The following is a 27,346-nucleotide window of genomic DNA, read 5'->3' on the forward strand; positions in this document are numbered from 1 at the left end:
CGACAACAATGTCCATTAATTATAATCCACATAATAATTCACATTTCCTGTTGCTGCAGGATTATTCGCCTGCTGTGAGAAACTGTTAAAGAAAATAAAACTGTTTTTATTGTCACTTACACTCTAGGTGTAGGTGCAGTGAAATGTGTCGTTTTACACGGTCACCCATAGTTGCATGGTGCCCTTGGAGCAAATTAGGATTAAGTGCCTTGCTCAAGGGAACATTGACAGATTTTTCACCTTGTCGGCTCGGGTATTCGAACTAACAACCTTTCGGTTACTGGCCTATCGCTCTAACCGCTAGCCTACCTGCTGCAGATCTGTACATTACACACCACATCAGTGATTTCAGAACAAACTCTTGTTGAAGACCAATAGAAGCAAATGAAGGTACTGTTAACACCAGAGTTTTTTTGGGGGAAGGGGAGACGGTCTCTCTATTCAAACCATTGTTCAGTTCTTTATGCAAACTATTACAACACAATACGTTTGCCACTCTTCAACACCAGGCTGGAGCAGGGATGTCGTGAGAAAGGAGGGAGACAGAACAGTTTAGACAGCTGCATTGACAGAGAGAAAAACATAAATATTTACAGGAGAGAGAGAGAGAGAGCAGACAAGAGGGATGAGGATGGAGCGATACAGGTACAGTAACATGCATTGACAGAGAGAAAAACATCAATATTTACAGGAGAGAGAGAGAGAGAGCAGACAAGAGGGATGAGGATGGAGCGATACAGGTACAGTAACATGCAAAAAGAAAAAAGCCTAAATTATAAACAGTCACATGGTCCATGCAAGAGCGTGAGTCACCATTCAAACAGGGCCAAGTCAAATCAAATATCAAATCAAATCAAATGTTATTGGCCACATACACATATTTAGCAGATGTTATTGAGGGAATAGCAAAATTCTTGTCGCGATAGAAGTGATAAAATGTACCTTTTTCTCTGCCATCTTTGGTCCATCTATGTTTGAGCAGTGACACAACGATCGTGGCTTGTTTGTAGGGAGTTGGTCTGCACACACACAACGGCGAACATAAGCAGACTCTCACCCATTCAGAGGTGTCAACCGGATCAGTCACCTTCAATGGAGCAGTACCACTCAGACTTAAGGACTCTCTCTCTCTGAAAGCTGGACGTCTCTGCAGTGTGTTCTGTACAGTATTCTATGATAAAAGCACTCCATTGTTTTCCCATCACTATCGCATATAGGAACACCATATGAATATCTAATTCATGAGCACCTAGCATATGCATTCTCATTAGCACAATTTCATTTATCCCCCTATATGTCCATTAGCACTATTTCATTTAACCCCCTATGAGCCTCCTGCAAATCCAGCAGCATCATATAATTAAACCCCCTATGAGCCCCCTGCATATTCAGCAGCACAATATAATTAAACCCCCTATGAGCCTCCTGCATATTCAGCAGCACAATATAATTAAACCCCCTATGAGCCTCCTGCATATTCAGCAGCGCCATATCATTTAACCCCCTATGAGCCTCTGGTATATCCTGCAGCGCCATATCATTTAACCCCCTATGAGCATCTGGTATATCCTGCAGCGCCATATCATTTAACCCCCTATGAGCCTCTGGTATATCCTGCAGCGCCATATCATTTAACCCCCTATGAGCCTCTGGTATATCCTGCAGCGCCATATCATTTAACCCCCTATGAGCCTCTGGTATATCCTGCAGCGCCATATCATTTAACCCCCTATGAGCCTCTGGTATATCCTGCAGCGCCATATCATTTAACCCCCTATGAGCCTCTGGTATATCCTGCAGCGCCATATCATTTAACCCCCTATGAGCCTCTGGTATATCCAGCAGCGCCATATAATTTAACCCCCTATGAGCCTCTGGTATATCCTGCAGCGCCATATCATTTAACCCCCTATGAGCCTCTGGTATATCCTGCAGCGCCATATCATTTAACCCCCTATGAGCCTCCTGCATATTCAGCAGCACCATATCATTTAACCCCCTATGAGCCTCTGGTATATCCTGCAGCGCCATATCATTTAACCCCCTATGAGCCTCTGGTATATCCTGCAGCGCCATATCATTTAACCCCCTATGAGCCTCCTGCATATTCAGCAGCACCATATCATTTAACCCCCTATGAGCCTCTGGTATATCCTGCAGCGCCATATCATTTAACCCCCTATGAGCCTCCTGCATATTCAGCAGCACCATATCATTTAACCCCCTATGAGCCTCCTGCATATTCAGCAGCACCATATCATTTAACCCTCTATGAGCCTCTGGTATATCCAGCTGCACCATATCATTTAACCCCCTATTTCGCCTCTGGTATATCCTGCAGCGCCATATAATTTAACCCCCTATGAGCCTCTGGTATATCCTGCAGCGCCATATCATTTAACCCCCTATGAGCCTCCTGCATATCCTGCAGCACCACATAATTTAACACCCTATGAGCCTCCTGCATATCCTGCAGCACCATATAATTGAACACCCTATGAGCCTCCAAAGTTACCCTGTAAAGTTATCAACGGAGAAGGAACTGAAGAGGGACCGTGTCAACAACACTTGTTGTAGTCGACTAGAGGACAGACGAGGAGGGGACACACCATGTTGACATGTTGAAAACACTGAAGTGAGAAAGAGAAAAGAAAAGCTGTCTCGACCATTAAGACGACAGGGAAGAGGAGGGGGATCCAAGGAGGTGATGCATGAATCACAACTTGACCTGTTTGAGAAAGATACTGTGTGAACAAAGAGAAAGGTTGGACGACCTGAAATGGACAACACAACACAAGCCTGTATATGTGTTCATTAGAACTCCACCCAGATAGGAGATACCAGGTAACATTACATTACACGTCAGCTTACATTTCTTAGATTTTAAGGCAATTTAGATCACCTTATATTTAACATCACCTTATATTTAACAACCTTATACTTAACACCTTATACTTAACATCACCTTATACTTAACACCTTATACTTAACATCACCTTATACTTAACAACCTTATATTTAACATCACCTTATACTTAACAACCTTATATTTAACATCACCTTATATTTAACAACCTTATACTTAACAACCTTATACTTAACAACCTTATATTTAACATCACCTTATACTTAACAACCTTATATTTAACAACACCTTATATTTAACAACACCTTATACTTAACATCACCTTATACTTAACATCACCTTATACTTAACATCACCTTATATTTAACAACCTTATACTTAACATCACCTTATACTTAACAACACCTTATATTTAACAACCTTATACTTGGTATACTGATTAAATAAAGGTGATCTGGCCTACCTGGTTAAATAAAGGTGATCTGGCCTACCTGGTTAAATAAAGGTGATCTGGTCTACCTGGTTAAATAAAGGTGATCTGGCCTACCTGGTTAAATAAAGGTGATCTGGTCTACCTGGTTAAATAAAGGTGATCTGGCCACCTGGTTAAATAAAGGTGATCTGGTCTACCTGGTTAAATAAAGGTGATCTGGTCTACCTGGTTAAATAAAGGTGATCTGGTCTACCTGGTTAAATAAAGGTGATCTGGCCTACCTGGTTAAATAAAGGTGATCTGGCCTACCTGGTTAAATAAAGGTGATCTGGCCTACCTGGTTAAATAAAGGTGATCTGGCCTACCTGGTTAAATAAAGGTGATCTGGCCTACCTGGTTAAATAAAGGTGAAATACATATATATTTTTTAACACCTTATATTTCCCATTTGGTCGTCCACAAGGTCCAGAGGTCCACAGTGAACATGTGTTATATTTCCTCGCTGTCAAAATTGGCACAAAAATATTCCTCTATCCATATTTTTCTTAAATGTTTGATACTGCCTGACTGTCTAGCTTTCATTTGGGTGATTATTAGTGAGCTGGACACAATCAAGAATCTGTGTGAATGTAGGTCCATGATCATTCCCACACTTTCCATTTGGTTGTATTCATTTTAAAGTAGTTAGTCTCACCCCGGGATTACAGTACAGGAACACAGTCATGTGACTTAAGTAGGGCACCTAGATTGAGACACTGTAGTCACTTCACACAGAGAACTATAGTTGCGTGCATTAAAGTAAATGTACGCAGGCAGAGCCAGACGATTTCAGCCTCTCTCCCCCCTCCATAAGGAGATTTACGTAACCCCTAGGATGCATAATGCAGGGCTCACCCTTTCTACATGACCAATACAAGTTCCCCTGGAGTCAAATAAGGTTGTGTCAACTGAAATATGAGCTGGGACAACATGTGTGCATGTTACAGACAGACCCAAACAACAAGCTTAGTTTAATATTTTAGATTACTTGCAATAGAAGGCCTCCGGGTTCCATTGCTGCTATCGATAGCCTTTCAAAAAACTTCACATCTACAAAATCACTTTTACCAAACACTCCAGAGGTCATACATCATATTTATTGCGTCACAAATCTCTGACCACCTTGTATGAAGTCATAGCTTGATCTTTAAAGAATGACCTAGTGACCTTACACCAGTAAATGTGAATTGCTTGGGGGAAATGCACACACACACACACACACACACACACACACACACACACACACACACACACACACACACACACACACACACACACACACACACACACACACACACACACACACACACACACACACACACACACCTCATAAAGCAACACATCCACACCAACCGCAGAAGAGAAACACAGTGACATGTTTTATTTTACATGCTGTATATTCAGTCTTTCTCCATGTCACCATCTGACCTCATTTGTTGTTTTGGTCTTGTCATAGCAGAGCCGCCCATCCAGATAACAGACCTGATGAGCTGTGAAGCCTGCGCCCACATCCAACCCTTTACTCCTGGTTGCCCCTAACTACAGATCTAAGATCAGCTTGCCCTATCCAAATGCTCACCTCAACCATTACTAGGGAACAAGCCAGACAGAAAAGATCTGTGGAGAATATGGGTGTTACGATAGAAACCTCCAGAGTTCTAAATAAGCTAGAAAACAGGCTATGAAACATGGAGATATGGATTTATACACATTTATTCAACTTATCAAAAAACACATTTTCAACATGCCTTTGATTGAATGGTGAAATAGCAGAAAGGTGAAATAGCAGGATGGTGAAATAGCAGGATGGTGAAATAGCAGGATGGTGAAATAGCAGGATGGTGAAATAGCAGGATGGTGAAATAGCAGAAAGGTGTATCTTGTGTTTCATTACAGATATCCCGTTGAAATTATTCCCCCACCTTCTGTCTCTCTCTGAGACAGGCCCAGTCACAACAAGATGACAGAGTTACATAGAGGGGCTTGGATGGAGTGTCGCTGCCTCCTTACTTCAATACAGGTATTGTAAGTCGCTCTAGACAATAGCATTTACTAAAATATCAAATGTCAAAGTGTCCTAGGAAAGGAAGGAAGGAGGCTGCTAGGCCACTTGGACAGTTGAAGTCCAGATGTTTGCTGCCAGCGGTGATAATGGTGAGGGGGTTCTAGAAGTCCAGATGTTTGCTGCCAGCGGTGATAATGGTGAGGGGGTTCTAGAAGTCCAGATGTTGGTTGCCAGCGGTGATAATGGTGAGGGGGTTCTGGAAATCCAGATGTTGTTTGCCAGCGGTGATAATGGTGAGGGGGTTCTAGAAGTCCAGATGTTTGCTGCCAGCGGTGATAATGGTGAGAGGGTTCTAGAAGTCCAGATGTTTGCTGCCAGCGGTGATAATGGTGAGGGGGTTCTAGAAGTCCAGATGTTTGCTGCCAGCGGTGATAATGGTGAGGGGGTTCTAGAAGTCCAGATGTTTGCTGCCAGCGGTGATAATGGTGAGGGGGTTCTAGAAGTCCAGATGTTTGTTGCCAGCGGCGATGATGGTGAGTGGGGTTCTAGAAGTCCAGATGTCTGTTGCCAGTGGAGCCGGAGCCACAGCCTGAGGAGCCCACCATGGCTGTCCCTGTCAGCTCTCCCCGGCTCACACGACTCACTGTCTCTGACAGGTCTGGAGGCAGATGTAGTCTCTGAAAACAGAGAGAGAGAGAGAGAGGAGGGGGGAGAGAAAGAGAAAAGGGGAGAGAGAGAGAGAGAGGAGTGGGGAGAGAAAGAGGCAAGGGGAGAGAGAGAGAGAGAGAGAGAGAGAGAGGGGAGGGGGGAGAGAAAGAGGAAAGGGGGGGGGGGAGAGAAAGAGAGCGCAAAAAAGTGAGAGGGGAGATGGAGGGGGAAAAAAGAGGGAGAGACATTATTTACTTTGTTGACAGAAACACATCAACATAAACAGTGGCACTCTCCACTCCAGTGATGTTGTGGTCACAGAGAGCCCATGTTGGGTGTAAATCAGAGCTCTCTAACGCTGTTCCTGGAGAGCTACCGTCCTGCAGGTTGTTTCTACAAACCTAATCTAGCACACCTGATTCTAATAACTAGCTGGTTGGAGAGAAAAGCTCCAGGAGGGTATCTCTCCAGGAACAGGGTTGAGAGCTCTGGTGTAAGTGGTTTCAGCTGCTTTAGGACTCCCTTCTGCTCAGCACGGCCAGTGTGGAGGAAACCTGCTAGCGTGTCGCTAAATACCTCAGAGAGATTTAGCTCTGTGACAGCTCAGAGGGGACACGGTGTGTGTGTGCTTTGTCAAGGTGTGCATAGAGTAATGTGTATGCGTGAGATTGTACGAGTTTGAGAATTTGTGTGGAGAGTGTGTGTGTGTGTGTGAGTGTGTAACACACTTGACTTAGGACTAATACCGGAGTCATTAGAATCAAGCTCTTTAGCAGCAAGAGTAACTTGTTCCCCAGTAGGACTAATCTCTGGAGCTGCTCTGTGCCAACATAACAACACAAAGACACTAGGCTACTGACGTAAAGCCTCAACGCTAACACGCTAACAACTCAACAGGCTAAGAGGGGCTGCCCTGGTCCTCCCGAGGGGTCATAAGAGTGGCCGTTAACGGCACTTCAGGAGGCGATGAGTTGGCCCAGTGGAGGCGATGTGTCGGCCCAGTGGAGGCGATGAGTCGGCCCAGTGTGTGTATGTGGGGTGGAGTATTTACGGACAGAGGCTGCTTCTGAGTATCTCTGGGCTGTAAGCGAGGATCTCTCTAAATTAAGATTGTGTGTGTGTGTTATCAGAGTTGATGTGTATTGGGGAAATTAGTGTGTGTACTGTATGGTGAGGAAATGTGTGGGATGGCAATGTTCTGCTCTGTCCAGTAGAACCTAAACCCCTATAATTTACCTCAGGTGGAATCTACTAGACATCCGAAACCCAGTGGTCCACACCTCCACCCACCTCTCTTAACCCCCTGTGCCTGCCCGACCCTCACCCCCTCCAGCCACGCAGCTTAAGGAGAGCCCCTCTCCTCCCAGAGATCCTCATCTGTCCTCTAATGACTATGTGTTTGGGTACAGGGATAACAGCATCCCTACATGAAGAGATGACGTCCCACTCCACAAAGCCTCTGGGGGTGGACCTGCACATTCCACTTGGCTACAGCATTATCAGGGCTTCTAGATTGGGGCTTTACAGTTGATCTGATATGGCTCATTTTAATAGAACTCCTAACAAGCTGGTACCATTCCCGTTGCATTCAACAAAGTTTGTACGGAAATGTTTTATTTCCTTTCTAAATGTCTATTGTAAAGGGTATTGAGATCTCCCAAATGCAGTTTTGAATTAAATTGGATTTAAAGGGATTCTCAAGCCCCTACAGCAGCTCCTAGGTCAGCAGTCAGTCTGTCACATGTACAACTGAACCTCTCCTGTCCAGTGAACATGTCTCCCCTGTGTTGTCAGGGTGAAGTATGTCAGACCATAAAGATACACCATACCAATGACCTACGTGTCTGACAGGCAGCAGCAGGAAACAGGAGGAATCAGAGCCCAGAGGTGATCTATGGGCAGGTAAAGCCTGGTTGAGCCTGGAGAATATAGATGAGGAGCAAGAGGTTAATCTGGAGATGCTAAAGTCTAGAGAGGATGTTGTTAAGACCATGCTTAACCTAAGGTGACAGAGGGTAAGGACAGACGATGCCTACCTGTAGTGTCTACAGGAATGGTGAGAGAGGGTAAGGACAGACGATGCCTACCGGAGGTGCCTACAGGAATGGTGATAGAGGGTAAGGACAGACGATGCCTACCGGTAGTGTCTACAGGAATGGTGAGAGAGGGTAAGGACAGACAATGCCTACCGGTAGTGTCTACAGGAATGGTGAGAGAGGGTAAGGACAGACGATGCCTACCGGAGGTGCCTACAGGAATGGTGAGAGAGGGTAAGGACAGACGATGCCTACCGGTAGTGTCTACAGGAATGGTGAGAGAGGGTAAGGACAGACGATGCCTACCGGTAGTGCCTACAGGAATGGTGAGAGAGGGTAAGGACAGACGATGCCTACCGGTAGTGTCTACAGGAATGGTGAGAGAAGGTAAGGACAGACGGTAGTGACTACAGGAATGGTGAGAGAGGGTAAGGACAGACGATGCCTACTGGTAGTGTCTACAGGAATGGTGAGAGAGGGTAAGGACAGACGGTAGTGTCTACAGGAATGGTGAGAGAGGGTAAGGACAGACGATGCCTACCTGTAGTGTCTACAGGAATGGTGAGAAAGGGTAAGGACAGACGATGCCTACCGGTAATGTCTACAGGAATGGTGAGAGAGGGTAAGGACAGACGATGCCTACTGGTAATGTCTACAGGAATGGTGAGAGAGGGTAAGGACAGACGATGCCTACCGGTAGTGTCTACAGGAATGGTGAGAGAGGGTAAGGACAGACGATGCCTACCGGAGGTGCCTACAGGAATGGTGAGAGAGGGTAAGGACAGACGATGCCTACCGGTAGTGTCTACAGGAATGGTGAGAGAGGGTAAGGACAGACGATGCCTACCGGTAGTGCCTACAGGAATGGTGAGAGAGGGTAAGGACAGATGATGCCTACCGGTAGTGTCTACAGGAATGGTGAGAGAGGGTACGGACAGACGATGCCTACCGGTAATGTCTACAGGAATGGTGAGAGAAGGTAAGGACAGACGGTAGTGACTACAGGAATGGTGAGAGAGGGTAAGGACAGACGATGCCTACCGGTAGTGCCTACAGGAATGGTGAGAGAGGGTAAGGACAGATGATGCCTACCGGTAGTGTCTACAGGAATGGTGAGAGAGGGTACGGACAGACGATGCCTACCGGTAGTGCCTACAGGAATGGTGAGAGAAGGTAAGGACAGACGGTAGTGACTACAGGAATGGTGAGAGAGGGTAAGGACAGACGATGCCTACTGGTAGTGTCTACAGGAATGGTGAGAGAGGGTAAGGACAGACGATGCCTACTGGTAGTGTCTACAGGAATGGTGAGAGAGGGTAAGGACAGACGGTAGTGTCTACAGGAATGGTGAGAGAGGGTAAGGACAGACAATGCCTACTGGTAATGTCTACAGGAATGGTGAGAGAGGGTAAGGACAGACGATGCCTACCGGTAGTGCCTACAGGAATGGTGAGAGAGGGTAAGGACAGACAATGCCTACTGGTAATGTCTACAGGAATGGTGAGAGAGGGTAAGGACAGACGATGCCTACCGGTAGTGCCTACAGGAATGGTGAGAGAGGGTAAGGACAGACGATGCCTACCGGTAGTGTCTACAAGAATGGTGAGAGAGGGTAAGGACAGACGATGCCTACCGGAGGTGCCTACAGGAATGGTGAGAGAGGGTAAGGACAGACGATGCCTACTGGTAATGCCTACAGGAATGGTGAGAGAGGGTAAGGACAGACGATGCCTACCGGTAGTGTCTACAGGAATGGTGAGAGAGGGTAAGGACAGACGGTAGTGTCTACAGGAATGGTGAGAGAGGGTAAGGACAGACGATGCCTACTGGTAATGCCTACAGGAATGGTGAGAGAGGGTAAGGACAGACGATGCCTACCGGTAGTGTCTACAGGAATGGTGAGAGAGGGTAAGGACAGACGATGCCTACCTGTAGTGTCTACAGGAATGGTGAGAGAGGGTAAGGACAGACGGTAGTGTCTACAAGAATGATGAGAGAGGGTAAGGACAGACGATGCCTACCAGTAGTGTCTACAGGAATGGTGAGAGAGGGTACGGACAGACGATGCCTACCGGTAGTGTCTACAGGAATGGTGAGAGAGGGTAAGGACAGACGATGCCTACCGGTAGTGTCTACAGGAATGGTGAGAGAGGGTACGGACAGACGATGCCTACCGGTAGTGTCTACAGGAATGGTGAGAGAGGGTAAGGACAGACGATGCCTACCGGTAGTGTCTACAGGAATGGTGAGAGAGGGTAAGGACAGAGGATGCCTACCGGCAGTGTCTACAGGAATGGGTGAAGGTCATAACCCCTGGTGATTCAGGTCATTTGATACAGACTAGATGAAGTTAGCTGGATTTGACTAAGCATCACAGCACAACCATGATAGATGACAGGTTGTCAAAAACATCAGTGATGACCTGTCTTTTCTTTTCAGTGGGAAATAAAAAGCACATTCCTACAACACACCCACATCATGCTACAGGGCTTCCACATGTCCCCTCCACCCCTGCCAAAACTTTGCCTGTGTGACCTTTGGTGTCTCCAGCTCAGTGGAGTGTGATTGAAAAAGACAAACAATGCATTGATCAGGCCAGGAGTCAGCCCTGCTAAGTGCACAGCAGCGGAAACTGTGTCGAGAGACAATCAATGACATATACATCGTTCCTCAGTGGGTGAGGACAGAAAACACATCACACCGTTGTCTGGCTGTCAGACACCTACAGACCTCGCTACCTGCCTGGTGTGTGTGTGTGTACTGTGTGTGTGTGTTTGGCTCAGGGATCGCAGACCCCCACTGAGCATGTGCGAAGAGGAAGGTCAAACCAATCCAGAAGAGCTGCTCAGCTCCCCGAACGTTTGAGTTCAGGGGCAGACCAGAGCAATCGATGGCGACAAGAAAGGGAGAGGCAGAGTACCAACAGCCCTCCCTGGGGCCTCTGTGACAGCAGGTCTGAGAAGACATCTCAGACTATCAGAGAGGTGACAAACCTTCCTTGATCAAAAGTTGAAGTGACCCTAAATCCATGCATTCACATGGCAGTGACAAAGACATTGCTGATACCCATTGGTATGTATTATATACAGTATTGGTATAGATTGACAGTGGAATTGCACAGTGTTTCATATAATTCACAGCTGTGATATAACTTCCCATTAAGAGAAGTCTACGTGGTGATATGTTGGCCATTGGATGAGTGTCCCACACAGACAGACAGAGACAGACAGACAGACTCTCTCTGAGCCAGTTTATGACTGCCACACTCCATGATGATCCAGAAAGCCCTCTCAGACATAGGGCATGTGTGAGGTTGTGTGTGAAGTATTTTCCTGTTGCCTGGCAACCCTCAGGGGGTGGAGAAAGAGAATGGAACAGAGGGAGGGGGGTGGGAGTGGACAGAGGGAAATAAGACCATTGGCTGAGTTGGGGAACGGGGGACTCTGTGTGTGTGTGTGTGTGTATGTGTGTGTGTGTGTTAGATAGAGAATGTGTGTATGTGTGCTAGCTGGTGTATGTATGCGAGTGTGTGTTAGCTAGGGTATGTGTGTATAGTGTGTGTGTGAATATAGTGCGTGTGTGTGTGACGTGGGTGTCCACTCCCCCGTGGCACGCAAGGGTAAAGGTCCGTGGCTCGGTGCTGCTCCACAGCCACAGGGGCTGGCTGGGCTGGGGTCGACACTGCCAATGGGGCGAGGGGTGCGACAAAGCCCCAAACGAGCGCTAAGCACTTCAAATGAGCCCTCGGGGTCAGGCCCAGAGACTGGCTTTGCCTAAGAGGGTTACTAATATCCCCCCACAATGGACAAACCCCCACAGCTTATTTACGCCCCTCCTTACACCCTGCCTCACCTCAAGCCTCAGCTACTGATGGGAGATAGCGTTCGACAGTGGGCATAGCTGGTCACTTCAGATAACAAATGGCGGGTAGAAGAGAATCTCATAGCAAAGCATCTTAGAGTAGGAGTGCTGATCTAGGATCAGTTTAGCTTCCTTTAGATTATAATGAGACTATATGGATCCTAGATCAGTACTCCTACTCTAAGATGCTTTGTGAATGTGGGCCCAGGGATTGCGTGTGAAAAGAAGCTGGGCTAGCATTGAAAGCAGGGGGAAGAAAAGTTCTCCAACAGAAGGTCTTGTTTGGGTTCTAAGTGTGTTTATACCACTTTATGTGAGCACATTTCCATGATCCATATAGATCTGATTTGCCCCAAACAGAGCTTAGAGGGAACCAACCCGCTCTCACAAAGCAGCCCTCTATCAAAGACATTCCACGTGCGGAAACTCGCTGCCAATGACTGTGGTACAAAGTAATCATTTAACAAGTCATTTAGTCCACATTCATTTTAGTCACACTTCTAAAAGGGTCCTGTATTTTTTATGTATTTCACCTTTATTTAACCAGGTGGGCCAGATCACCTTTATTTAACCAGGTAGACTAGATCACCTTTATTTAACCAGGTGGGCCAGATCACCTTTATTTAACCAGGTGGGCCAGATCACCTTTATTTAACCAGGTAGGCCAGATCACCTTTAACCAGTTAGGCCAGATCACCTTTATTTAACCAGGTAGACCAGTTGAGAACAAGTTCTCATTTACAACTGCAACCTGGCCAAGATAAAGCAAAGCAGTGCGACACAAAAACAACAACACAGATTTACACATGGAATAAGCAAATGTACAGTGTGTGTGTGTGTGTCACTGTACTGCTTACAAGTCTGGGAAACCCAACACTTAGTTGGAACACATGACGATTGGTAGATCGGTTAATCTGATTGGAGCAGCTTGACCAATGTAGGAACGTGCTCAGGGAAATGACATATTTACCATAAACACCTACTTAAGAGAACACACAACTTAAGGGACTTAGAATGTTTGGTTTGTACTTCCAAGAACATATTAGCACCGTTCGTGTCACTTGCAACTTGCAAAAAGCACTAGGAAACATGGATGATCCTGTTCCTAAATCAGCCATTGAAATGATTACTAATGTGAAAATGCAATCAACAGCCTTAAAACTAACCAGTTCATCAATTGAAGTCAGAAAAGTTGGAGTTAGGAACTAAGATTAAACCGTAAACACACAATATTATTCTCAATAACATAAACAAACCAAACACATTCCAACAACTCTAGAATATTTGTGGTGTTCGTGGGGTAATTCCACATTCAAGATGGAGGTGATGGACATCAGCCTTCAGTATGTGTAGCTTTGTTCAGTATTCATGAAAAACCACACTGGTCATATCATATATCCAAAACCAATTCCCTTCTCCTTGTCAACATTGGGATGCAGTGCAGCCAGTGTAAAAATATTGGCTGTCCATGACACCAGTCCAATATCCCTCCCATTCCACAACCCAATCTGTCCTTTAGGTCAAGGGTCAAAACCGAAAGAGAAAGTCTGCCAGCTGAAAACGTGTAGAAATGTCCCAGTCAGTCACCAGACTTGTTCATTCAGCCTACACCACCAAATCACCTCCCAAAACCTTAATCCCCCACTGCTATCGAGTTACACTACCTTGTGTGGGAAAGCATTTGTCAAAGTTAGAGGAACTAGTATTAACTCAGACTAACTCAAACCCCAAATAAATCAGGTGTCGTTCTTTTCTATTTGAGGGACAAACTGCCATCACATTGCAATGGCAATTTCAGAGAATACTTCCGCTGGCCAGACAGAAAATGCAGAAGTAGCTTTAAAATAAAATCCCATTACGTTGGTAATTCTAGCCCACCTTGGATATAACAAAAGCTGACGAGAAGCTCTGCCTTCCTCTTCTTTTGTGCTGGGAGAGAGAGTAACACGATCTCCGGCCGGTCGTGACCTCACAATAACCCTACGACTGAGGACCATTTACCTCACTGTGGCTTGGCTCAGAAACCACCTGCGTTTGGGAATTCTAAGATGAATAGAATATGTGTCAATAAAAAAACATTTGTTGTTTTATTTCTGTTGTAAAATGCTCCGTTCAGCAACGGAGGTGGACATGACAGTGACTAACTAACTATGAGCTATTGGTATATTTTGGGAGGTGGAGACAGAGAAAGAAACAGAGGGGACAATTAGGATGGATCTCATGTTTCAGTCATGAGAAGATGCCACACCCTTTCTCTAACTGAACTGAATGTCATCTATTGTCTGCGTCACCAGCCTGTCTGAGTGACCCAAGATATCCCTGGAGACAGTCACAGACAGACGGACACAGCAATGTTGTCGTAAACGTCACATTATACTTACAGAGAGAAACAAACTAAAAAGGTCCATTATGTTACTCGTAGCACCTTTAAAAGTAGACAAGACTTGGATCTGAGCTGGGTCTTTGTCAGGTCCAACAGACAGAGACACAGACGGGGAGACAGACGGAGAAGCAGCAACAGACAGAGACACGGACGGAGACGCAGCAACAGACAGAGACACAGACGGAGACGCAGCAACAGACAGAGACACAGACGGAGACGCAGCAACAGACAGACACAGACACAGCAACAGACAGAGACACGGACGGAGACGCAGCAACAGACAGAGACACGGACGGAGACGCAGCAACAGACAGAGACACAGACGGAGACGCAGCAACAGACAGAGACACGGACGGAGACGCAGCAACAGACAGAGACACGGACGGGGAGACAGACGGAGACGCAGCAACAGACAGAGACACAGACGGAGACGCAGCAACAGACAGACACAGACACAGCAACAGACAGAGACACAGACGGGGAGACAGACAGAGACGCAGCAACAGACAGAGACACAGACGGAGACGCAGCAACAGACAGAGACACAGACGGAGACGCAGCAACAGACAGAGACACAGACGGAGACACAGCAACAGACAGAGACACAGACACAGCAACAGACAGAGACACAGACGGGGAGACAGACGGAGACGCAGCAACAGACAGAGACACAGACGGAGACACAGACGGAGACACAGCAACAGACAGAGACACAGACGGAGACACAGACGGAGACACAGCAACAGACAGAGACACAGACAGAGACACAGACAGAGACACAGCAACAGACAGAGACACAGACGGAGACACAGCAACAGACAGAGACACAGACGGAGACGCAGCAACAGACAGAGACACAGACGGAGACGCAGCAACAGACAGACACAGACGGAGACGCAGCAACAGACAGAGACACAGACGGAGACACATACGGAGACACAGCAACAGACAGAGACACAGACGGAGACGCAGCAACAGACAGAGACACAGACAGAGACGCAGCAACAGACAGAGACACAGACGGAGACGCAGCAACAGACAGAGACACAGACGGAGACACAGCAACAGACAGAGACAGACGGAGACGCAGCAACAGACAGAGACACAGCAACAGACAGAGACACAGACGGAGACGCAGCAACAGACAGACACAGACGAAGACGCAGCAACAGACAGACACAGACGGAGACACAGCAACAGACAGAGACACAGACGGAGACACAGCAACAGGCAGAGACACAGACGGAGACGCAGGAGCCACGCCTCTTCTGCTCAGTGGCTAATGCTTCAGACAGACAAGGCAGGAGGATGAGCAAGGAATAATTCTGGGGGTAATTATAGTCACAAAATTGGAATGAAAGGGATGGGACTAATTCTGAACAAACTATTCCATTGAATTCAACTTGTTAAAACAGGAAACTGATGAGATGCAATTATTTCTGGAGGGTTTTTAATTTCAAATGGAATGTTTGTGTTTCTCTTGAGTAGACCTCACTCACGCTCCGTGCCTCTGAAATGGAAGATGAAAAAGTTGCATCGGTTGCAAATTTAGACACATTTGTCCTAAACGGTGATCATGTTCCTGAAATAAGATTCATTAAACATCACAGTTGTGTCTAAAACCTGCCTGAAGCAGCATAAAAGGAGGTAACTACTAGTGCAAGAGGGCAGACGAAGCACAACAGAAGACAATAACATCATCATCACCATCTCCCCCGACACCATGGATGGACAACTGGCTGCCCGCGGCCCCCTTTTGAAGGCCCTCAAATCAATCTCAGTTTGGGTCTCAACTTACTTGCCAGTGACAGTAGTAGAATACACAAGCTGTAATTCAGAAAGGTGTTTATACATCAGCAGTTTTTCTGCTTGAGCCAGAGACTGAAAAGTCAGTTAGCAATCTAAAAATGTTACCTGACATGGGCTAAGTTAGTTTAGCGGCCAGCGATCTAAACGTGTTATCATGGTCGAATTACCGGCCGGGGGGCCCCCATTGATTTTCTTAGTCTCACACAGATATATTAAAAATTGCAAACATTTCTCTCCCCCCTATGGCAAAATGAGAATAATTGCATGAAATTCTATGTATGTGAGTAAGCAAACCCGCAAGCAACTGCAGCCCCCCATGATGAGTTCAGATGTTTTGTGGCCCCCACCCCCATCAAAGTTACCCATCCCTGCCCTACACTATCTTCTGGGTTCCTCTGGCCAGCCCCGGCAGTAGCCTTGAGGTAGCTAGCTCAGTCAGTAGCTTTAAGGGGGAGCGCAGGGTCGGGCCATTTTTAGCTGCTTTCAGTTTCATTCCGTTTCTTTTTAGAGGGCAGTGCTAGCTTTGACCTTGGGCAATATAGTGTTAGGGAGCAATGGGTGAGAGTATGATGACCCCAGTGGGGGAAGAGGAGGGGGTGACGTTGGCGTTATGGATTGGGGCACAGTCAGCGGGTGGCCAGGCAGACATTGGACCCTGGGGTGACATGGAGCCCAGGGACGGGGCAAGACGGGGTGGAAGGGGGTAGAGGGCGCGGGGTACAAACACGTTTAAGTGTTGCCTTCACTTCCAATAGGCCCATAGCAGATTACATGGCTGCATAGGTTATGACAGCATATCTGGGAGACCTCTAGCCCCAAATACACATTTTAACCCTCAAACCATGACTTTGATACCATAGTACTGTATAACAATGAAGAGTAACACACACATCTGGAATGCACAAATTTCCCTCTGTAGTCTAGGAATGTCAGATACTGAAATCAGTACTAAGGTTTAAAATTGCTCTGTATAAAAGGATAAAGGGAGGACTGAAAAAGCTTGGACATCCTCGTCTATCCTTCACATCAGGTCAGTCAGCAAGCCTGTGGATATCTTCATCTCAAACACCACTGTTGGACCATGAACACTGTTATCCAGTTTCTCTCTTATCAGTTACAGTCTTTTGGCCCTGTAGGTGAATTCACATGGATCATGCTAACATTCCATAGAACTCAATCTCCCACAATGCATCATCTCAGGTTGTGGGTTCAGGAAGCCTCTGCCCTCTGATTCTCTCTCACAGCATCAGTTACCACAAATGAAATACAGGGCAGATTTACTAGGGCTGTTTTATCATGTCTTATTAATGCTTTTCAGTGCACACACACAAACTGACCTCAGATGTGACAGAGTGATATTTACAATGTGAATTCACTGAGCTGACTCAGGCAACTTGGCCCTAAAAAACAACATAATTCCTCTCCTCTCCTCTCCTCTCCTCTCCTCTCCTCTCCTCTCCCCTCCCCTCCTCTCCTCTCCTCTCCTCTCCTCGGTGGTTCACAAACAGTTTACAAGCATTACGTTTGACAGTAAAAGATGGTAGTGACTTTACTGTGTCAGATGGGGTAAGACGTTGACACCTCAGAAGGGGAGAGGATGGCTCTCAGAAAAACACTTATGTGGCGCTGACTAAGGACTGGGAAGAGGAGAGAGAATGAGGGAAGGGGGAAAGAGAAGGGGAGAGGAGGAGAGAACGAGGGAAGAGAAGGGGAGAGGAGGAGAGAACGAGGGAAGAGAAGGGGAGAGGAGGAGAGAACAAGGGAAGAGAAGGGGAGAGGAGGAGAGAGGGGGAGAATGAGGGAAGAGAAGGGGAGAGGAGGATAGAAGAAGAGAACGAGGGAAGAGAAGGGGAGAGAACGAGGGAAGAGAAGGGGAGAGGAGGGGAGAGAACGAGGGAAGAGAAGGGGAGAGAACGAGGGAAGAGAAGGGGAGAGGAGGAGAGAGGGAGAGAACGAGGGAAGAGAAGGGGAGAGAACGAGGGAAGAGAAGGGGAGAGGATGAGAGATGGAGAGAACGAGGGAAGAGAAGGGGAGAGAACGAGGGAAGAGAAGGGGAGAGGAGAGAGGGAGAGAACGAGGGAAGAGAAGGGGAGAGGAGGAGAGAGGGAGAGAACGAGGGAAGAGAAGGGGAGAGGAGGAGAGAGGGAGAGAACGAGGGAAGAGAAGGGGAGAGACCGAGGGAAGAGAAGGGGAGAGGAGGTGAGGAAGAGAACGAGGGAAGAGAAGGGTAGAGAACGAGGGAAGAGAAGGGGAGAGGAGGAGAGAGGGAGAGAACGAGGGAAGAGAAGGAGAGAGGGAGAGAAAGGGGGAAAAGAAGGGGAGAGAACGAGGGAAGAGATGGAGAGAGGGAGAGAACGAGGGAAGAGATGGAGAGAGGGAGAGAACGAGGGAAGAGAAGGGGAGAGAATGAGGGAAGAGAAGGGGAGAGAACGAGGGAAGAGAAGGAGAGAGGGAGAGAACGAGGGAAGAGAAGGGGAGAGGAGGAGAGAGGGAGAGAACGAGGGAAGAGAAGGGGAGACCGAGGGAAGAGAAGGGGAGAGGAGGAGAGGAAGAGAACGAGGGAAGAGAAGGGGAGAGAACAAGGGAAGAGAAGGGGAGAGGAGAGAGGGAGAGAACGAGGGAAGAGAAGGAGAGAGGGAGAGAAAGGGGGAAAAGAAGGGGAGAGAACGAGGGAAGAGAAGGAGAGAGGGAGAGAACGAGGGAAGAGAATGGGAGAGAACGAGGGAAGAGAAGGGGAGAGAACGAGGGAAGAGAAGGGGAGAGCAGGAAAGGATGAGAGGGGAGATGAGGAAAGGATGAGAGGGGAGATGAGGAAAGGATGAGAGGGGAGATGAGGAAAGGATGAGGGGAGATGAGGAAAGGATGAGAGGGGAGATGAGGAAAGGATGAGAAAGGGAGCAGAGGTGCAGAAAGGTGAGTGTGAAGAAAGGCTAGTTTTCCACAGTAAGTGTGTTCCCTACCCCCTTCCCTCATTGACTCCAAATTGATTTGCATCCATAGAGCTGATATGGCATCTAATGAGACGATATTTAATCCATCAAGATGATATTTCATCCATCGAGACGATATTTCATCCATCGAGACGATATTTCATCCATCGAGACGACATTTCATCCATCGAGACGACATTTCATCCATCGAGACGACATTTCATCCATCAAGACGACATTTCATCCATCAAGATGACATTTCATCCATCAAGATGACATTTCATCCATAAAGATGATATTTAATCCATAGAGACGATATTTCAACCATAGAGATGATATTTCATCCATAAAGACGATATTTCATCCATAGAGACGATATTTCATCCATAGAGACGATATTTCATCCATAGAGATGATATTTCATCCATAGAGACGATATTTCATCCATAGAGACGATATTTCATCCATAGAGACGATATTTCATCCATAGAGACGATATTTCATCCATAGAGACGATATTTCATCCATAGAGACGATATTTCATCCATAGAGACGATATTTCATCCATAGAGACGATATTTCATCCATAGAGATGATATTTCATCCATAGAGACGATATTTCATCCATAGAGACGATATTTCATCCATAGAGACGATATTTCATCCATAGAGATGATATTTCATCCATAGAGACGATATTTCATCCATAGAGACGATATTTCATCCATAGAGATGATATTTCATCCATAGAGACGATATTTCATCCATAGGGTAACCGCTGTCAGAGAGCATCCCAAGGCATTGAGTGCTCTCTGTTTGTGTGTGTGTGTGTGTGTGTGTGTGTGTGTGTGTGTGTGTGTGTGTGTGTGTGTGTAAGTAGCAGTCCACACTCCTGTCCTTTATCCATGCTCAGAAGCGTGATCACCAGCCTAATGAGGCAGCAGCTAGTTCAGCTGTCTAGACAACAGCAGAGGAGGAGAGGAACAGAGGAGGACGGGATGAGGAGGTGAGAGGAGGTAAAGATGAAGGGATGGGGTAGAAGGTTGAGGAGAATGAGTGGGAAAGGGGGAAGAGGGGAAGTGGAGGACAAGAGGGGGGAAGATGGCAGAGGCGGGAGAGAGAGGTTGTTCTAAGAGGGATGAGGAATGGAAGGAATGTTCCGGTCCGGAGGAACAGAAGTAGTGGAGAACAGCAGACAGCTCCTTTCTGTAGAAGACATGTGGAGGAGCAGGAGATCAGGATATAAAGGGTTTGAGTGTGTCTGTCTGTTTATGGGATGAATGTCCAAGACCAAGTGTGTGGTTAGTGTGTGTGTGGTCAGTGTGTGTGTGGTCAGTGTGTATGTGGTCAGTGTGTATGTGCGTGTCTATGTGATTGACTGTGGCGTGAATAAAAATGGCTGGGCGCAATCTATCACCAGTTGATAGTCCCCATAAAAAAAAGGAGCCCCTTTTGGCTGAGAGGACAGCCCTTGTGGGGACAAAGACCAGCATACTGGGGACTTCATAGGACTGGCTGAAAAGGTGTTGCCCAGAGCAACCCCATTCACAGCAACAGGCATGCAGGCCACGGTCAGTCATTGGTGCTGACTTGGACCAGGCGGCCCACAGAGACACATTGACCAGGGTGGTATTTAGACCAGCCGGCCCACAGAGACACATTGACCAGGGTGGTATTTAGACCAGCCGGCCCACAGAGACATATTGACCAGGGTGGTATTTAGACCAGCCGGCCCACAGAGACACATTGACCAGGGTGGTATTTAGACCAGCTGGCCCACAGAGACACATTGACCAGGGTGGTATTCAGACCAGTAGGCCCACAGAGACACATTGACCAGGGTGGTATTTAGACCAGCCGGCCCACAGAGACACATTGACCAGGGTGGTATTTAGACCAGCCGGCCCACAGAGACACATTGACATTCAGGATATCAGGCTGGCAGTGTGAACTCTGGCTCTGAAGAAAGACATACAGGCTATCAGGCTGGCAGTGTGAACTCTGGCTCCGAAGAAAGACATTCAGGCTATCAGGCTGGCAGTGTGAACTCTGGCTCTGAAGAAAGACATACAGGCTATCAGGCTGGCAGTGTGAACTCTGGCTCTGAAGAAAGACATTCAGGCTATCAGGCTGTCAGTGTGAACTCTGGCTCTGAAGAAAGACATTCAGGCTATCAGGCTGGCAGTGTGAACTCTGGCTCTGTATTGTACCCACATCAATCTGGCTCAGTTAGTAGAACCTGGTCCTCTGTAGCTCAGTTAGTAGAACCTGGTCCTCTGTAGCTCAGTTAGTAGAACCTGGTCCTCTGTAGCTCAGTTAGTAGAACCTGGTCCTCTGTAGCTCAGTTAGTAGAGCACAGTCCTCTGTAGCTCAGTTAGTAGAGCACAGTCCTCTGTAGCTCAGTTAGTAGAACCTGGTGCTCTGTAGCTCAGTTAGTAGAACCTGGTCCTCTGTAGCTCAGTTAGTAGAACCTGGTCCTCTGTAGCTCAGTTAGTAGAACCTGGTCCTCTGTAGCTCAGTTAGTAGAGCACAGTCCTCTGTAGCTCAGTTAGTAGAGCACAGTCCTCTGTAGCTCAGTTAGTAGAGCACAGTCCTCTGTAGCTCAGTTAGTAGAACCTGGTGCTCTGTAGCTCAGTTAGTAGAGCACGGTGCTCTGTAGCTCAGTTAGTAGAGCACGGTGCTCTGTAGCTCAGTTAGTAGAACACGGTCCTCTGTAGCTCAGTTAGTAGAACAAGGTCCTCTGTAGCTCAGTTAGTAGAGCACGGTCGTCTGTAGCTCAGTTAGTAGAATCTGGTTCTCTGTAGCTCAGTCAGTAGAACACGGTCCTCTGTAGCTCAGTAGCTCAGCTGGTAGTGCATGACTCTTGCAATGCCAGGACAGTCTGTTCGATTCCTGGGACCAGCCATAAGTACAAAATGTATGCCCACCTGACTAAGTGTCTTTGGATAAAATGGTCTGCTAAATGGGATATGTTGTATTAGAAACACAGATCATCTGTGTCTTTCTTAGAAGATTCAATCTTTTGATTTGACATGAAAGAATTGAACATGACAATTACTGATGTATCTTAAACTATGCAGCTACAGTACCCAACGCTATGACCCAACAAATAAAGTGATGATACATGTAATGGGATGATGCATTCATGTGTAGTTAGTTACAGTAATCCAGCCTATGTACTACTGCTAATACTGCTACAGTACTACTCAGTCGGTTCGCATATGGCCAAAACACATTACACACAACGGTTGATAGGGGAAACCCTGTTACCATAAAAGAGAGACAGACATCACATGTGGGACCTTCCATAGCACAGAGTGCCTGGAGTATGACTCCACCCTACTCCTCTGGGTAGTGACACTGAAAGGGGAGGTCATGTCTTTTACAGTTACAGCGAGCTGTGGGAGAGAGGAGAGCTATGAGAAGAGAGCTCTTAGTCTCGTAGTAGAGTTCCACTGGGATGACTGGGAGCTGGGGTTGCTGTGCTCTACTAACCCACTAAACCCTGATCACACTCAGCTAGGGAGACGGCATCAAGTCCATTTACCATCACTACTGTCAGTGATATCAACACACTTCCACACAGGATGGAGTTACAGGGTGTAAACTAACGCAGGACGGAGTTACAGGGTGTAAACTAACGTAGGACGGCGTTACAGGGTGTAAAGTAAGGCAGGGCGGAGTTACAGGGTGTAAAGTAATGCAGGGAGGAGTTACAGGGTGTAAACTAACGCAGGATGGAGTTACAGGGTGTAAACTAACGCAGGACGGAGTTACAGGGTGTAAACTAAGGCAGGATCGAGTTACAGGGTGTAAACTAACGCAGGACGGAGTTACAGGGTGTAAACTAAGGCAGGGCGGAGTTACAGGGTGTAAACTAAGGCAGGGCGGAGTTACAGGGTGTAAACTAAGGCAGGGCGGAGTTACAGGGTGTAAACTAAGGCAGGATCGAGTTACAGGGTGTAAACTAACGCAGGACGGAGTTACAGGGTGTAAACTAACGCAGGACGGAGTTACAGGGTGTAAACTAACGCAGGACGGAGTTACAGGGTGTAAAACTAACACAGGACGGAGTTACAGGGTGTAAACTAACGCAGGACGTAGTTACAGGGTGTAAACTAAGGCAGGACGGAGTTACAGGGTGTAAACTAAGGCAGGACGGAGTTACAGGGTGTAAACTAAAGCAGGACGGAGTTACAGGGTGTAAACTAAGGCAGGACGTAGTTACAGGGTGTAAACTAAGGCAGGATGGAGTTACAGGGTGTAAACTAAGGCAGGGCGGAGTTACAGGGTGTAAACTAAGGCAGGATGGAGTTACAGGGTGTAAACTAACGCAGGACGGAGTTACAGGGTGTAAACTAAGGCAGGATCGAGTTACAGGGTGTAAACTAACGCAGGACGGAGTTACAGGGTGTAAACTAAGGCAGGGCGGAGTTACAGGGTGTAAAGTAATGCAGGGAGGAGTTACAGGGTGTAAACTAAGGCAGGGCGGAGTTACAGGGTGTAAAGTAAGGCAGGGCGGAGTTACAGGGTGTAAAGTAATGCAGGGAGGAGTTACAGGGTGTAAACTAACGCAGGACGTAGTTACAGGGTGTAAAGTAATGCAGGGAGGAGTTACAGGGTGTAAACTAAGGCAGGGCGGAGTTACAGGGTGTAAAGTAAGGCAGGGCGGAGTTACAGGGTGTAAAGTAATGCAGGGCAGAGTTACAGGGTGTAAACTAACGCAGGACGGAGTTACAGGGTGTAAAGTAATGCAGGGCAGAGTTACAGGGTGTAAAGTAATGCAGGGAGGAGTTACAGGGTGTAAAGTAATGCAGGGAGGAGTTACAGGGTGTAAAGTAATGCAGGGAGGAGTTACAGGGTGTAAAGTAATGCAGGGAGGAGTTACAGGGTGTAAAGTAATGCAGGGAGGAGTTACAGGGTGTAAAGTAATGCAGGGAGGAGTTACAGGGTGTAAAGTAATGCAGGGAGGAGTTACAGGGTGTAAAGTAATGCAGGGAGGAGTTACAGGGTGTAAACTAACGCAGAAAGAGAGATGGAAAATAGTTCCAAAGGTGCAATGATACGTATGTGGAAATGGAATAATTGAAGTCCTGATTTAAGTCATGAAATTGTTGTTAACAGCAAGGCTCCACCTAACATAGGAATAGCTAGACGAGGTTTACCTTGCTGTAAACTACAACACTTCCCAGACAAAATAATACATTCTGAAAACCAGACAGAACCAGACAGAATAACCCTGATTTACTCTTCCCCCTGAGCCTCCAATAGCTCCATCTCTACACCTCCCTTCCTCCATCCATCCTCTCTACCTCCCTCCCTATGGGCAGGTGGCTGGGCAGTGTAAATTTAGCCACAGCTAGGAGAGGTGCACCCTGGGTAGATGGACACATCCAGTCACCTTTAGGGTGTACAACGATGTCAGAGGGAATGAGGCATCACCTCGGCCACCTTGTCAAAAAATTCACTGCCTTCCATTCTCGCCACACCCCCAAGCTCCTGAAACCACCATACATGGCGTTGTGTGTTTTTCTGTTCCCACATTTAGCCTGAAACACACCTGCTATTGTCTGACCCACAGCACTGGCTGGGTGTTAATTGTGAAGCATTATTATGGTAATTAAAACATTGAGACGGAGCCATGGGCAAGTAACCTACTTACTAAAGTTTAAATCAGACAGACAGTGTTGAATGTATGTGGTACCCTCTCTGGTCATGACACCTACAGTAGCTGTATGTGATACCCTCTCTGGTCATGACACCTACAGTAGCTGTATGTGGTACCCTCTCTGGTCATGACACCTACAGTAGCTGTATGTGATACCCTCTCTGGTCATGACACCTACAGTAGCTGTATGTGATACCCTCTCTGGTCATGACACCTACAGTAGCTGTATGTGATACCCTCTCTGGTCATGACACCTACAGTAGCTGTATGTGATACCCTCTCTGGTCATGACACCTACAGTAGCTGTATGTGGTACCCTCTCTGGTCATGACACCTACAGTAGCTGTATGTGGTACCCTCTCTGGTCATGACACCTACAGTAGCTGTATGTGGTACCCTCTCTGGTCATGACACCTACAGTAGCTGTATGTGATACCCTCTCTGGTCATGACACCTACAGTAGCTGTATGTGGTACCCTCTCTGGTCATGACACCTACAGTAGCTGTATGTGATACCCTCTCTGGTCATGACACCTACAGTAGCTGTATGTGGTACCCTCTCTGGTCATGACACCTACAGTAGCTGTATGTGATACCCTCTCTGGTCATGACACCTACAGTAGCTGTATGTGGTACCCTCTCTGGTCATGACACCTACAGTAGCTGTATGTGGTACCCTCTCTGGTCATGACACCTACAGTAGCTGTATGTGGTACCCTCTCTGACCATGACACCTACAGTAGCTGTATGTGGTACCCTCTCTGGTCATGACACCTACAGTAGCTGTATGTGGTACCCTCTCTGGTCATGACACCTACAGTAGCTGTATGTGGTACCCTCTCTGACCATGACACCTACAGTAGCTGTATGTGGTACCCTCTCTGGTTATGACACCTACAGTAGCTGTATGTGATACCCTCTCTGACCATGACACCTACAGTAGCTGTATGTGATACCCTCTCTGGTCATGACACCTACAGTAGCTGTATGTGATACCCTCTCTGACCATGACACCTACAGTAGCTGTATGTGGTACCCTCTCTGGTCATGACACCTACAGTAGCTGTATGTGATACCCTCTCTGGTCATGACACCTACAGTAGCTGTATGTGGTACCCTCTCTGGTCATGACACCTACAGTAGCTGTATGTGGTACCCTCTCTGGTCATGACACCTACAGTAGCTGTATGTGATACCCTCTCTGGTCATGACACCTACAGTAGCTGTATGTGGTACCCTCTCTGGTCATGACACCTACAGTAGCTGTATGTGGTACCCTCTCTGGTCATGACACCTACAGTAGCTGTATGTGATACCCTCTCTGGTCATGACACCTACAGTAGCTGTATGTGGTACCCTCTCTGGTCATGACACCTACAGTAGCTGTATGTGGTACCCTCTCTGGTCATGACACCTACAGTAGCTGTATGTGATACCCTCTCTGGTCATGACACCTACAGTAGCTGTATGTGGTGGCCATTTGAAGGGTGTGGCTGTTTTGCGATTAATAATCCCATAATAACTGAACAGGTCTTTTTGTCCCTGTGAATGACCTTGGTCTCAAACATATGTTTTTTTTACAGTAGCCCCACTTAGAGGTAGCTATGTTCTCAGCTGAATCAGAGGTCAGAGTAAGTCATAGAGGAGCTGGAGGGGTGTTCAGTGTCAGGCTGGGAGGGGGGGGGGGTGTAGTTTAGACAGAGGGGTGGTACTGCAGGTGCTGTCACAAAGGGTTTGTCAGACTGTACTGTATGTACAGCTGAGCAGTACATTATATTGCAACATATGACACACCAACACACCTGGAACCTAAAGCAGGCCAAGGTCTACCTCTGGTGTGTTTTTGCTATGAGTGCTGATTACAATCCACAATAAAAAACAGGACTGACTCTCTACTGTCCAAATGATCAAAGCAAACATTCACTTAGAACAGGTGGAATAAACCTGTGTAGCACATTGAGATGTACTCCAGATCTGTCTCCTCTTCATTCTCCTGACAGATGCTGTCACAGTGTTTTGCTGGGAGAAGGGCTTGTTGCCAGGCTGGGACTGAGTCACAGTGTTTTGCTGGGAGAAGGGCTTGTTGCCAGGCTGGGACTGAGTCACAGTGTTTTGCTGGGAGAAGGGCTTGTTGCCAGGCTGGGACTGGGTCACAGTGTTTTGCTGGGAGAAGGGCTTGTTGCCAGGCTGGGACTGGGTCACAGTGTTTTGCTGGGAGATGGGCTTGTTGCCAGGCTGGGACTGAGTCACAGTGTTTTGCTGGGAGATGGGCTTGTTTGTTGCCAGGCTGGGACTCAGTCACAGTGTTTTGCTGGGAGAAGGGCTTGTTGCCAGGCTGGGACTGAGTCACAGTGTTTTGCTGGGAGATGGGCTTGTTGCCAGGCTGGGACTGGGTCACAGCCTCTCTACTGTATATAGCCTCACTACTGTATATAGCCTCACTACTGTATATAGCCTCTACTGTATATATCCGCTGCTGTATATAGCCTCTACTGTATATAGCCTCGCTACTGTATATAGCCTCTCTACTGTATATAGCCCCTCTACTGTATATAGCCCCTCTACTGTATATAGCCTCTCTACTGTATATAGCCCCTCTACTGTATATAGCCTCTCTACTGTATATAGCCCCTCTACTGTATATAGCCTCTACTGTATATAGCCCCTC

General features: G+C 47.2%; 1 protein-coding gene across 1 annotated transcript in view; it reads right to left on the reverse strand.

The window, feature by feature from the left end:
• Positions 1 to 5,033: 5,033 nt before the first annotated feature.
• Positions 5,034 to 27,346, reverse strand: part of LOC110506941 (elongator complex protein 4) — a 104,998-nt gene continuing 82,685 nt past the window's right edge. Inside the window, exon 10 of the mRNA XM_036963418.1 lies at positions 5,034 to 6,020. Coding sequence (XP_036819313.1) covers positions 5,889 to 6,020 — 132 coding nt within the window. The 3' untranslated portion in view covers positions 5,034 to 5,888. The remainder of the gene's footprint in view (positions 6,021 to 27,346) is intronic.

Source organism: Oncorhynchus mykiss, chromosome 26 (genome assembly GCF_013265735.2).
Source record: "Oncorhynchus mykiss isolate Arlee chromosome 26, USDA_OmykA_1.1, whole genome shotgun sequence".
In the NCBI taxonomy this organism is placed as follows: Eukaryota; Metazoa; Chordata; class Actinopteri; order Salmoniformes; family Salmonidae; genus Oncorhynchus; species Oncorhynchus mykiss.